General features: G+C 46.7%; 2 protein-coding genes across 2 annotated transcripts; one reads left to right on the top strand and one right to left on the bottom strand.

The window, feature by feature from the left end:
* Positions 1-2,760: 2,760 nt before the first annotated feature.
* Z520_03739 (uncharacterized protein) lies at positions 2,761-3,789 on the top strand (the record flags this gene model as incomplete). Its single annotated transcript, XM_016774249.1, has 2 exons — positions 2,761-2,841; positions 2,896-3,789. 2 exons carry the CDS (start codon positions 2,761-2,763, stop codon positions 3,787-3,789), a joined length of 975 nt encoding a protein of 324 aa, XP_016634176.1.
* A 2,215-nt stretch (positions 3,790-6,004) lies between these two features.
* On the bottom strand, positions 6,005-8,046 carry Z520_03738 (uncharacterized protein; the record flags this gene model as incomplete). The annotated part of the gene is made up of 6 exons (XM_016774248.1): positions 6,005-6,572; positions 6,629-6,697; positions 6,754-6,985; positions 7,043-7,371; positions 7,424-7,709; positions 7,770-8,046. The coding sequence occupies 6 exons, from the start codon at positions 8,044-8,046 to the stop codon at positions 6,005-6,007; spliced, it is 1,761 nt and encodes a 586-aa protein (XP_016634175.1).
* Between the last annotated feature and the right edge of the window lie 4,541 nt (positions 8,047-12,587).

Below are 12,587 nucleotides of genomic sequence, written 5' to 3'. Positions count from 1 at the left end.
CCGTCAGGGTGTCGTTACATCTCAGGTGTACGCGAGCGCAGGAACAGAACCTCCTGGTCGGTAATATGAGACATACCTCTTAGCTCCAGTGTCTGCGGTGACGGAAGGCCAAGGGGCTAGACCTCCAGATATAATGGAGACTAATAAACCGAGCGAAGGCGCCATTATGAGTATATACCCGTGAGGTTGTCCTTAAGGCATAAAGAGAGATTATCTTTGAGAAGAAGTGAGTGGAAAATGATACGGGCCTTGAGACATTGTAGGATTTGAACTATAAGCTACGGGGGTAGACGGCGCAATTAGGCTTAGCCTCTGGGACCTAACTACTGTATAAAAGCTAGATTCCTTAGATATCACGTGGTTGTTATTGCGAGTGTGTGTAAAACGTGATGGGAGCTGAAGATGTCTTTTCAAATTTAGGGGCGCGATCGAACGCCTATATACCTATTCGATACAATCGCTGGTATCCCGATTGTACGCCGAATACCCACCGAACAGGCTTCTTCCGTAGTCATTACAAGGCTGCCAAGCCTTAGAAACCACATGTGGGGTTGAATCTCCCCAGCAAGGCCCTCCAGACGCCTACTTGTAGGTTCTGCCGCTCGTCACAGCTACCCACGAATCAAGATCACCGATGAACCATTTGATTCGAAGAACCTGAAACCATTGACCACCACCTTGCGAGGCTCACCGAATGCAGACGGCACTAAGGTAGACATTCAACGGAGCAGAAGCGACGGAGGTAGGGATCCTCGGCGATGCTATTCCGGGCAGATCTCCAGGACTAATAACTACAGAACCCTTCGTCATCCGTGGTCCAGGGTCATCGTTCTCGTACAGTATTTCTACTGTTGGATACCCTACTTAAGGGAGTAATACACCACTAAACAGTAATTAACTCTCTAAGGAAGGGGGAAGTTTTAGAAAGAAGATGTATCGACTTTCTAAGCTATGACACTATGCTAGCCCTCTAACTAGTTAGGGATAAAGAACAGGATGGACGAGCCAGCGTATATATATTAGAACACCCCTACTAATCACCGACTCCAAATTTCCTTAGAATAGCGAGCGCTTAATCACCGTATTATAGAGGGGCTCAAGTAGCTAGGCTCTTTAATCCCATTAGCTACGTTAACTTCTCTTCTGCCCTATCACTAAGCTTACCCACCGGCTTTCGAGGGTAGTCACTAGAACGGTCACCGCATAGGTAATAACTATAACTAGCCTCTCGACTGGTGAGTCCTTTATAGATCTTCCCGCAACGCCCTATCGCAAAAATAACAACCCCGGATAGCCTTAAGGTAAGGCGTTCGAGGGTAAGGATTATATTGCAGTAGTACCAGCCAACAATTTAAGCCAACAATCCACTTTTTGCGGAGAGGCACGGACCTGTACCACACGATTACCAGCTTTTTAGATGCGTATGGGAAGAGTGACAGTCATGATTAGGATGCCTATTGGTCCTCTCCATGCTGAGACAATATATCCTCCTTTTCGACTCGGTATGGCTTCGTGTTCCTTGCCCCTCGTCCTTCCCCCTGGACGACAGGCTCCAACATCTAGGAGATGCTACTAAACGAAAAGGGATTCGAGTGTTATTTTAACTGGGCCCGTAACAGAAGCTGGGAGTGGGTCCGAGGTTCAAAGAGGCTTTGTACAGACTGGATCGGCACCATCGCCATGTCAAACGAGCGCCCCGCCGAACATGACTAGCAAGCTACGACAAGGCATCTTCTAACCAAACCCCTACAACCATCTAATGAAAAATGAATCTAGTGGCTGGCATCTGTTGAAGGGAGGCGAGGCAGAATGGAGTCCTGAATATGACTAAGGCAGCTCGTCCAAAGAGGAAGTGATATTCTCAACATGGCGTGGCGAGCAAAGAAAAAACAGATCAGTCTATTAATCATCTCAGCCTATCCTGCAAAGTGGTCGCCATAACGGTCGCTGCATAAGCAACAATAACGACTAGCCCCTTAGCGGTGAGGGATTTACGCAAGCTTTTCCTCAGTGCCCAGCCAACCGTTCGCGTTTCCCGCCTTCCAGTCGGAATTGATATCTACGAAACGGTTAGCTCTCGATGATACATACGTTCCCATCCCTTTGAGAATCATGGCCACTATCGATGAGTTGCCTACCTCCTGGGCTCCACAACATGATGGGCTTGGTAGTGTCTAATCGTCATCTCCCATCCACACCGTTCGATGTGAGAGGATATTGTCGTCGAGCTCCAGCCCCCAGAACTCCCGGATCGTCCAGTTAAAAACGTTGTGGTATTCGAACCCTTGATCAACAGACAAATCAGCCAAACCTACCGTCGTATAAGGGATCATCGCACCGATATCAACCATGGCCAAGCCTCTTAAATATTGCTTCCTGCGAGATGGTTGGCTCTCAATGATCAATACAGCCATCTTCGAATTTCACAGGAGACACAGACCCTAGGATTTAGCCGCTAGCGCTTTGGATATATATGGTCGGACACAAATGGCCAGCATCGCTGCCATGCTTAGGCTTCTCCATCCTCAGGCCGAGCACATTATCTCCTATTTCGACGTGTCTGTCTTGGTCACATCTCTACGATCTGAATACCAAGTCGGTCGTGGTGCTGCCACCTTTAATATTGCCTCCCGCGAAATAGACTGCGATCTCTCAAGGATGTGTCGTATCGAGTACGCTCCCCGGGAAAAATGCAGGCAGTGTGGGCTTGTTACTATCACGATTGAACGTGAAAACCACCAACACGAGCCGATATGCCCTATGCCATGGGAAATTGTTCCAGTGGGCGTCGAAGAATTTGGAAAGACTACCCGCTTCCTAGATGGCTGTCAATCCTGTGTAGTATGCTTGCCCATGATGTTAATTAGCACAGGCCTAACTAAGATACCGTTCCAGGCTCAACAACCACTTGCTCCCGACAGGTCTCACGCGATGTTGGCTAACACGACCCCATCGAATCTCCCCAACTTCTATTTGAGATCATCAACTCAACAGGATCTATCTGCCTGCGACCTGAGCCGAGAAAATGGACAGGCAGCCTCACCAGGTGTCACTCCCAATTCTCATAAGAACCAAAACAGCGCCCAGAAAGATAGACCATCGTTTCACGAAACCACGATTCATCATCCAATATTCACCCTTCTTAACGGGAGTCTAATGCCAGAGATCATGGCCTCCATACAGGGGGGATTTTCCTTGGTGGATCGCAAATGGACTTGCTACCGCCGAAATTCCTTTATCGTCCAGTGTTCATTTAGATTCAGGAATGGCATGGTGGATGGGCCATTCTATCTGAATAGGAACGGGTCAGCGGAGTTGATCAAACAATTCGCCGTCTCCATCTCTGCAAGGACCTTTCCGACTGGTAGTGGTGAGAGTGAAGCTTGCCTTGTTCAGCTTACCCCCGAACGAAATAACGCAACAAAATCCGTTCCCAGTCGACGTTTAATTTCACCCTCGCCTAACGATAAGATCTTCGACTCTAATGCCATGGCGAACTCTTCAGGCCTCGAGAATCGCGGCCCCAATTCGATCCCAACTTCACATACCTTTCGGAGGATCCAGTTTCAGAGAGCTACTGCCAAGAACAAGACCCCACTAGCGACGCATCAATATTTCTTGGTAGTGGTCGAGCTTTCTGCCAACATCGGGAGGCAAGCCGATGAGAACTGGATCATGACCGCCACCAAAGAATCCGACCCGATGATAGTACGTGGCCGCCCTTGCGGCCATTGGGGCACAAGCCAGGTCGCGACAGGATCCAGCGAACCAGGAGAATCTGTGGATTAGCAAATACCAATCTACGGTCATTAATGTGAGGTAGAGGAAGATACGGATGAAGTAATGGAGAAAGGGACCACAAGTCATTTCTACGAGAATTCAAAGACATTACGGCAACCAAAGCAAAGTCGCTTACATCCAAAGCATCGACTCCCATCCAATCTAGTACGGCCTTGTTTACTCCAACGAACCACATAATATTCTAGGCATCGAACACCAGGGTACGCTAGTAGATTCAATTAATCAACCCCTGTCACCCGGTCAAGGACGTTGAGATGTGGGTCAGCGGCCATTTCGGTATTACTATTGGTGTTAGGGTGCCTTGATCCAATTTGAACGCCTTGTGTGGCTATCCGAACGCGAATGTTACAACTTGCGCTTGTGGCTGAGCGTCTCTTGCCGGAAATGGTGCCATAATGGCCGTGGAGTGGGATGACTGATCATGGGCTGAAAAGGCCGGTGTGACAAGATGCGCACTTGTATTGCAACCTCGATCGTGCTTCTGGATGGGATTGTACGGCTGAGCGCCACCCCACGCTGAACTCAACCTTGCTTCGCCACTTCTGGGCTGTGACAATGCATGCCACACTCTGTCGTCCGCAGCGACTTCATCGGGCAACGACGGAGCGGTCGCGGAAATCAAGATCCTCATTGGGCAAGAGACCGGTCAGGCAAACTGACTGAGAGCGTTTCTTTGATGTCCTGGATTCGTCCAGCTTACCCAAGCGCAAATCTGAGGGCATAGGTCGTAAGGATCTCGGAATAATCCAGCAGTGCGCCGTACTTAGGGCTTAGAACATCCCATACGTACCATAATAGCCGTTGTATCCTCGAACGGGCGAACACGGTGCCGCACAGCCTCACTCTTGAAGGTAGCACTCCAAGCGTCTCCTTGTTTTACCTCGATCTAGTCTAAGGGGTGAACCGCAATAAAGTCAGCAAGGACTTTCAAACAACCGATCCGGGCGGGGTTTGATTCAGGGTTTTCTCGAAACTCGAACGTCGCCGAATGCCCAAGCATGCTTACCAAAGAATGGTCGGTCGTCCATGTTTAGAAGAGCTAGGGTTTAAGACGCCCGTCCTCGGACGGTAACTGGCCTCGTGTATGGTGGATTTCCACGGGACTCCTCAGCCAGCTACCATTTCATGCAACGACGCTATATGCATGGCTCTACCGGTTCCACAAGCTGAGTTCGTGCTCAAGCGTTCGGCCAGCCTTTTCTGCTTAGTCACCTCGTTGCCAATCAGCGTTTCCCAATTCGCTTCCCCAGCGCAATATGTCGCTTGAGGACCTGGTTGGTCAATTTTTGATGGCAGTTTCTCGCAACGGAAATATATAGACACTTCTAGAAGCTACAATCGTTAGCTTTGTCCACTGCATATCTTTTGCTTCTGGGCGTACGAATCGATCATCTTGGGGGCTCTCGCGTTTCTCTCTTTTAGATTTGCTCACTGGGAGAAGATAGGTCTCGCACAGGCGAAGACATCAGTGAAAGTATTGAAAGAGCCCTCAACCTACACTAGACTCGGCTTTGATACCTAGTTATTCCTCAGTATTCTTATGCTCGGCCGTACTTACTACATACCACCTTAAAGGAGTCAACTCATCTGTCGCAGGTAGATGGTGTGTTAATAAAAGGATTGGACAATATGCTTCGACCATTGGTGACCTCGATCGGAAATATCGAGCCGAACATGGGACCAAAGACTGACCTCCCGCCAACGGATCCCGTCTCCGAGTTGGTACCCGAAGGTCTTCTTTGGAGCGACTCGAATGCAATCGATATATGTACGTACTATACTGGTCGAAGCTCGGAATGACACACTGCTGTGTCTGAAGGCAAAGCGAGATCATGCAGCGTGAGCATTCGTCGGGATGTTCGCCCTGCCAGACGCAGTCTGCACACTCCGAGACCACGATAGCGATACGACCGCTGTAGCAGACCATTCCCACGAAGTGGGCGATGCCATTTTGAAGTGCAATTGGTCAGTGGCTCGGCTAAGGAATTTGGCGATCTGAACAAGAGGGTCTCAGGTAAAGCATCCCGCCGGAAAAAGACTCCGCCGGAAAAAGTATCTAAGTCTTCGGGATCATGAAATTCAGTCAATATCCTTTTTGAGCCACAAACTTGCCATATTGAAACTTGTTAGGATAATTCGTCCATCATCCGATCGCATATATTATGGCGTCTACGTGTGACTCGGTTTCCTTTCTGTTCGTCTTCTAGGCCTTTCCCATAGTCATCTCCTGGCCCCTTCCCTCCACACGTTCAACCGTAGCCTCGATCTTCTCGGTCATCAGCTCCTTCACTCCCTTCAAAAAGGCTATGAAAATCAGAGCCAAGACCACAAATGGAATGATACTCGCCCAGGCAAGTCGGTAAGCATGTGCATATGCCCATTCACTTGCCAGCTTTGCTTCGGAGAGAATAGTTGAATTAAGCCCCTTCACGTTGTCAAACCCAGTGCCGGCTTGGAAAGCTTCAAGCAGAGCTGGCACGCTTGACACTGGCAGGCCTGCTTTTTCTGCAGCTGCGGAAACCTGGGGAGCCCAGGTATTGCCCAATTTGCCGTTTATGATCGCATCCAGAACAGCCGATCCAAATGCACCGCCGATGGCGCGAGCCGAGAATGCAAGACCAGTTGCAGTTGACAAATAGGCGTGTGGGGCAGAGAATTGGACAAGGGCAATAATCAGAGTCAATGGGCCGCATTGGCCTATGCCTGCCAGGAGGGTCATGGCAATCTGTGCGTGACTCCATGATGGGGTTATGACAGAGTAGAGAATCGTCCTGGACAGAGATTGTCAGCCCAAAGTCATTGAGACAGAAGAAAATGAGATTCTTACACAACTAGGAAGACGATGAAAGTAAGCAGCAATGGAGACTTTAGATCCTTGTACTTAGTTGCATAAAACCTGTCCGGTCTCGTAAGTGACTCAACAGAAGGATGGAAGAGCTTCGAAGCACTCACATAACGGGAATGGAGATCGATATGGCAGGGAGGAGGAAGGCCAAAAGTCTGAGTGCTATGCTCCAGCTGTTATTCTCAAACCCAAGGTTCAATATTAGTTGTGGGGTCACGCTGTTGACTGCGCTATAGAAGATCCAGCCTTCCACAGTAAATGCGAAGGTGGCGAGAGCAAAATTGGGTGATCTTTCGAAAAAGACGTGGGCCACCAAGCCATCGGAACGGCCTTTCCATTCTGAAGGCTGTAGTCAGCACCTACTAAAGCTAATTAGAAAAGCAGGGAGAACCTTACCGTATAAGCAGAATAAAATCAAAAACGCAAACCCAATGGCGAGGAATCCAGCGACATGAGCATCACTCCAAGCGTAGGTTCCGCCTGCCCAGTCAAGAGCTAATAGGAGGAACAGGACAGAGATGATAAATAGAACACTCCCAATAGGGTCCAACGCCCAAATGTATCCTCGAATGGTCATTTTTGGGAAGTCTGAGTGGTGGAAGGGATGATAAAAGAGGAAAAACCCGAGGGAGCTGGCCAAGTGGAGAGCAGCCTGTATCCAAAAGATAGCTCGCCAGCCGCCAGACTTGGTGTTTGTCAGTGCTCCGGCACTTAAAACAGCAACGCTAGGAGAAGTTAGCAGAGTTTGGTCGACGGGGCGCAATCAGAGCAATTTACAGTCCACCAAGGGTGCCTGCTATATATCCGATACCAGTGGATAGAGGCCTATACTTCAAAGGAAGGACCTCACTGGGAATTGCTTGGACAATCCCATTCGTGCTGAGGGTGACACCGATCAAGATGCCACCACCAATCAGCATAGGCATGGAAGAAGCCTTAGCTGCAACGACAGCACCGGCAAAAGCAATCAAAGGCGGCACCGCTGCCAGGTATCTCCGGTCAAGAACGTCGCTGAGTCTGCCCACGATGGGAGTTAAGACACTCTGCATAAGCAAAGGTCCCTCTTTAGAAGAAGATTAAGTTAGCAAAGCTGTTCAATCCCGTAAGAGGTTGAGTTGCATACGGATAACCCATCCTGCCACAGGTCCATCGCCAAGGTCCCGGATGATAAAGGTGATGACAGTGCTAGCGGCGATGACCACATAAACTTGAGCCAAGGCAGCAAAAGCAGCGACAAAGACAACCAGCCATGAGCGCCAACTTAGGTTGATGGGCTCGATAGCATCCAAGTCTCCAACATGTTCAGCAGGAGGGTCAAAAGCGGAGTGATCAACCTGCTGCTGTCCTGGGTTATCGTTAGCCTCGATTGTTTCAGTTTGGGTGGTCTCCTTGGAATCCATGATCACAACAATCAGGTTGGGAGATTTTGGAAAAGTACGCTGAAGCTTGCGACCGGAAGTTAATATAGAGTCAAAGGTACTCTGAAAGTGGCATAAGGGTCTGCGGAAAATGCCCACTCTCTACGTTTGTATTTAAACCCATTCCTGGCGAAGATGCCCGATCATTGGAGCGTAGGTTTTCCCTTTCAAGGCTGGCTTTCTAAACGGGACGGAACACGGGTACATCAACTGATCGCAAAACAAGAAAAATTGAGGCTTGTTATACTCGGCAGTTGGCAAAAGCTTCGAATTTTCAGCACAGGGGAAAGTACGTGAACGCTCTAACATTGGGTTGCGAAGTGCAGAGGGCGGGCTCTCAGCAGGCTTTTAGTCTATCATTAGTACCACAACAACTGACAAGGTTGGTGCTTAGGGAAAGGGTTCACTTTATCTCCGGAGCCTTGTCTCGGTTGCGTCTTCTGCGCTCAGCGACACGTGTGGTTATACAAAATACAATGCTTCAGGCTCTTCTGAGGGGCCCGAAAACAGGTCTGGAACGGGACTTGACCAAACTAAAAATAGCTTGCCTACTTCTGGCCCATATTTCAGAAGGGGATTGATGGCGGCCTCGAGCTACATTGAGACACCACCACACGTGACTTCAAACCAATCATTCCTTCCAAAATCGTCACCTCATCGCACTCGTGACAATCACATTCTCTACAAGCTCTCTCGTATATAAAGACACCATCCGATAGGCTAAATTTAAGGTATAGCGCTTATCGATAAATGATACGGCGGAAATATCAGTACTGAGCCCATCAGCCAACCCTAACCTAGGTGACATGGCAGAACTAGCCAGGAATAATATACTTTAGGGGGGAAAATAGAGTTAGGTAGTTAGGTTAGGGCTTCCCCTAGAGGACAAAAGATAAGGGAGGAATTAAAGAGATCAAAATCCTTTTCTCCCTAAATAATAAGAACTAACTACAACCTCTTCCCCTAGAGGATAAAAATCCTATTCTCTTAAAGTATCTTATTACTAAGTTTCTTCCTCTAGAGAATAGATTATCTCCTTCTTATCCTTTTTTATTATAATATACTCTATTTATCTAAGTTATTTTATAAGAGAAGATATTAATAGATTATCTAAGTCTTAAGAGATCTTTCTATTTTATATATCTCTATTTCTAGTAAAGATCTAGTTATCTCTTAGGGGATAGAAATATATTCTTTTATCTATCTATTTCTTATTTCTTTATCCTTAAAGCTTTTTATATCTTACTATACTTTATCTATACTATCTTTCTATCTCGCCTTATTATTACGAGTCGCTTCACAATATGTGAGGTGTCAATAAGCAAACCTAACATTATTCCGGCATATGCGGGTAACCCCTACATATACTAAATCGCGCTAAGAAATAATCTAGGGTATCATCTACACGGGGTATCATCTACACACCTATAATATTCTTAGTTATTCCACTTCACTCCACTCCCCGGTCAGATCGCGAAGATTACTATACTACTATAGTATTATCGAAAGTCGTAAATATTATCTCAGGGGTTTACTCAGTATACCCGAAAGCCTATCTTAGCTCAATTTCGAGTCGTCATCTCCATCGCGCGAGTCGTTTATTAACAAAAGGGTATCGGGGACCGCTAAAAATAACCGGTCGCGGCCCGTACTATAGCTACGACCGCTCTCTAAGTACGGTATGGTTCTATATATCGAGCACTAATCGTACTTTACTCGCGGCAGTAATCTTCGAGAATACTTAAAGAGAAAGTACGCCTATCACGGCGTCCGAGCGAGAGAAATTAAGGCGTAGCTAGCGACGTAAAATATCGCCGCTAAGGTAATCTACCCGCCCGATAGTAGTCCGTTTATTCATAGGCTCTAGTTTTTCGAGGGCTAATGCTATAATATCGACTCTTATAAGGCTCGCTATATTAGTCGGTAGAATATATAACGACACTATAGTATAGAGTATAAGGTCGATAGCCGACGCCGGTAGGAGGAGAAGTAAATATATAAGAAAGTTATACTATAGTGGCTTTTCGCCTAAGCCTCGACTAAATAGTATTATATTATATAGAATGAGATCCCTAGCACCTCGAGGCGAGTAGTCCCTAGTACTCTCGGCGCCTCTAGCACTCCCATAACAGTACCTAGTATAGCTCGTGATAGTACTATCCACCGTGCTAGCTAGCCTAGCCGTAATATAGCCTAGTCTCTAGCCGCTCGTTTTAGTAGCGCTATTTAAGAGGATAAGGCTCGCTATTAATAGCTTAGCGAACCTAACTATATCTCTGAAATCACCCTATAACTTAGGAAGAGTCGTATATACTAGTACTTAGCTAGACTATCCGCTAAGATAATAGCTCAATTATATACCACGCCTAAGTCTAACGACGATAACCCGCGACTCTATAAGATTATTAGATCTATCGAGCGAATACTCTAAAAGGTATACGACTTAGTATTGGATTTACTCTATATCGATATATATATACTCAATATATTCTAGGCTAGCACTATCACCTAAGATCTATTCTAGATACTATAGAATAAGCTATTATTTTATAATTATATTACTATTTTTTAAGCGTTACTTTGTTACTATATCCGCGTCTTTGAAGGTCATTTTAATCGAGAGATATTTATCGTTACCGATACCTAGGCGGAATCTTTAACTTTAGTATTAAGCGTCTCTTAGAGATTAGCGGGACTACGGGCGAAGGACTCTAATAATCTCGCTAGCGAGGTTACTAGGGAAGATACCCACTCTGACGCCGAATCCGAGGAGTCGATCGATCCGCTATTACTTAAACTCGACTATTATCTCTTTATTTTCTATACTACGCTTATCTAGTATAAGGTGACTAAAGTATACGATAGCGCTATTATCTCGTTTCTCGCGGTACGATCCGCCATCACTAGCTACGAGGATAACACTATCATATTCCGTCCCGAGGTCTAGGTCGCCGGTTTACTAAGTAAATTAATCTACTATTATTAGCTTACTCTACTTTAAGACGCGCACTATATTCGAGAATTTCAACAACTCGATAATATAGAGGAGCTACTTCGAGAGCTCTATCAGTATTAGGTAGTTAATAATACCCGAGAGCCTATCAGTATGATAAGTGACTGACGGTTATATACGATACGAGTAGGCGGTGTTACTATTCCCGAAGTACTAGTAGTATAGGACGTCGACGGCTAGAATCTAACATACGGTAGTACTCGATATAGGATCGTTGATCTCGCGACCGAGATAAGTATCGCTCTCTAGGAGATAAAGCGTATCTTCCACGAGGAGCTCTATTTCGGCTTAGCTAATGTTCCTATATTTCCACTGCGCGAGCTTTAAGATAATTGGTCCAATAATTAGCCGGGATATAGCTTTATTGAAGATCCCCGGAACGCCGTCTACTTTGACGACTACTATAACTAGTTAATCTAATAGATCTCCTACCAGCCTAAATTACTAGATCTTATCTTCTATACGGAGTAATATAAATTCGACGCGACTAGTTCGTAGCCCGTTCGATCCGAGTTCGCCCGACAGTACGAGATCTTCGACGAGTAGTTTAAGGAGGCTAGAATAGTAACGCTCTATAAGGGGTCGGGATAGCCCGCCCGTCGAGTCGAGTTCTTAGGTATCCGTTAGCGGAATTCCGGGTTAGCCGTCCGTAATCTCCGGCTAATTTTTAAGTATTTATTGTTTATTCTTACTTATTATAAGGCCTAGACTCGTATCTACGCTTCTCGCTCGCCCGTTCGCTTTATCTTTCCCGAGGTCGCCTAGCTTCTTATATAGTACTTAGTTATCGTCTAGCCGTTCTATATCTTACTCTCTTAATAGTACTATATCCCCGAGTCGGTGGGTAACTATCTCTTCAACCGCGGTACCTAAACGTAGCCGGAGAAGCGGATAACCGACATACTCACGCGCTAGAGTCGCTAGAGTCTCAGACGAGCGATTTCGACCAAGGTCTAGCGCTAAATCGCGGTAGCGATCGCCGTTAAGTACTTTAGTAGACTTAAGTTTGAAGGGGATACCGATATTACGGGCGACGATAACGACGATCTAGACGAAACCACCGCCGTCGATAATATCTCGCTCCCGATATCATTCTACGCGTAGACCGCTTATAGTGGACGTACGGGTAATTATATCTACGACGGTCGGACTATCAACTTCGCCGGTTAGTTAACGGATACCGATATATAGGTATATCTCTAGACTAGTCGACTTTAGTAGATACTCTTTGAGCGGGAGGTTCGTTATCTACCCGCTAGTAAGCGTATCCGTCCCGGTTCTCTCCACGATTCCCGTGGATTAATATCGTTACTCGTCCGTAAGCTCGTATATCGTACCTAGACTCGCTATTATATTATATAGAGTACCGAGGATATACGGATTACATTACGGTAACTCTTCCGAGATCCCTAGGGTTAGGGTTAGGGTTAGGGTTAGGGTTAGGGTTAGGGTTAGGGTTAGGGTTAGGGTTAGGGTTAGGGTTAGGGTTAGGGTTAGGGTTAGGGTTAGG

The sequence above is a fragment of the Fonsecaea multimorphosa genome, assembly GCF_000836435.1.
Source record: "Fonsecaea multimorphosa CBS 102226 unplaced genomic scaffold supercont1.6, whole genome shotgun sequence".
NCBI classification, from domain to species: domain Eukaryota; kingdom Fungi; phylum Ascomycota; class Eurotiomycetes; order Chaetothyriales; family Herpotrichiellaceae; genus Fonsecaea; species Fonsecaea multimorphosa.
The sequence above is the reverse complement of the archived record's forward strand: the minus strand, read 5'-3'. Positions and strand labels throughout refer to the sequence as shown.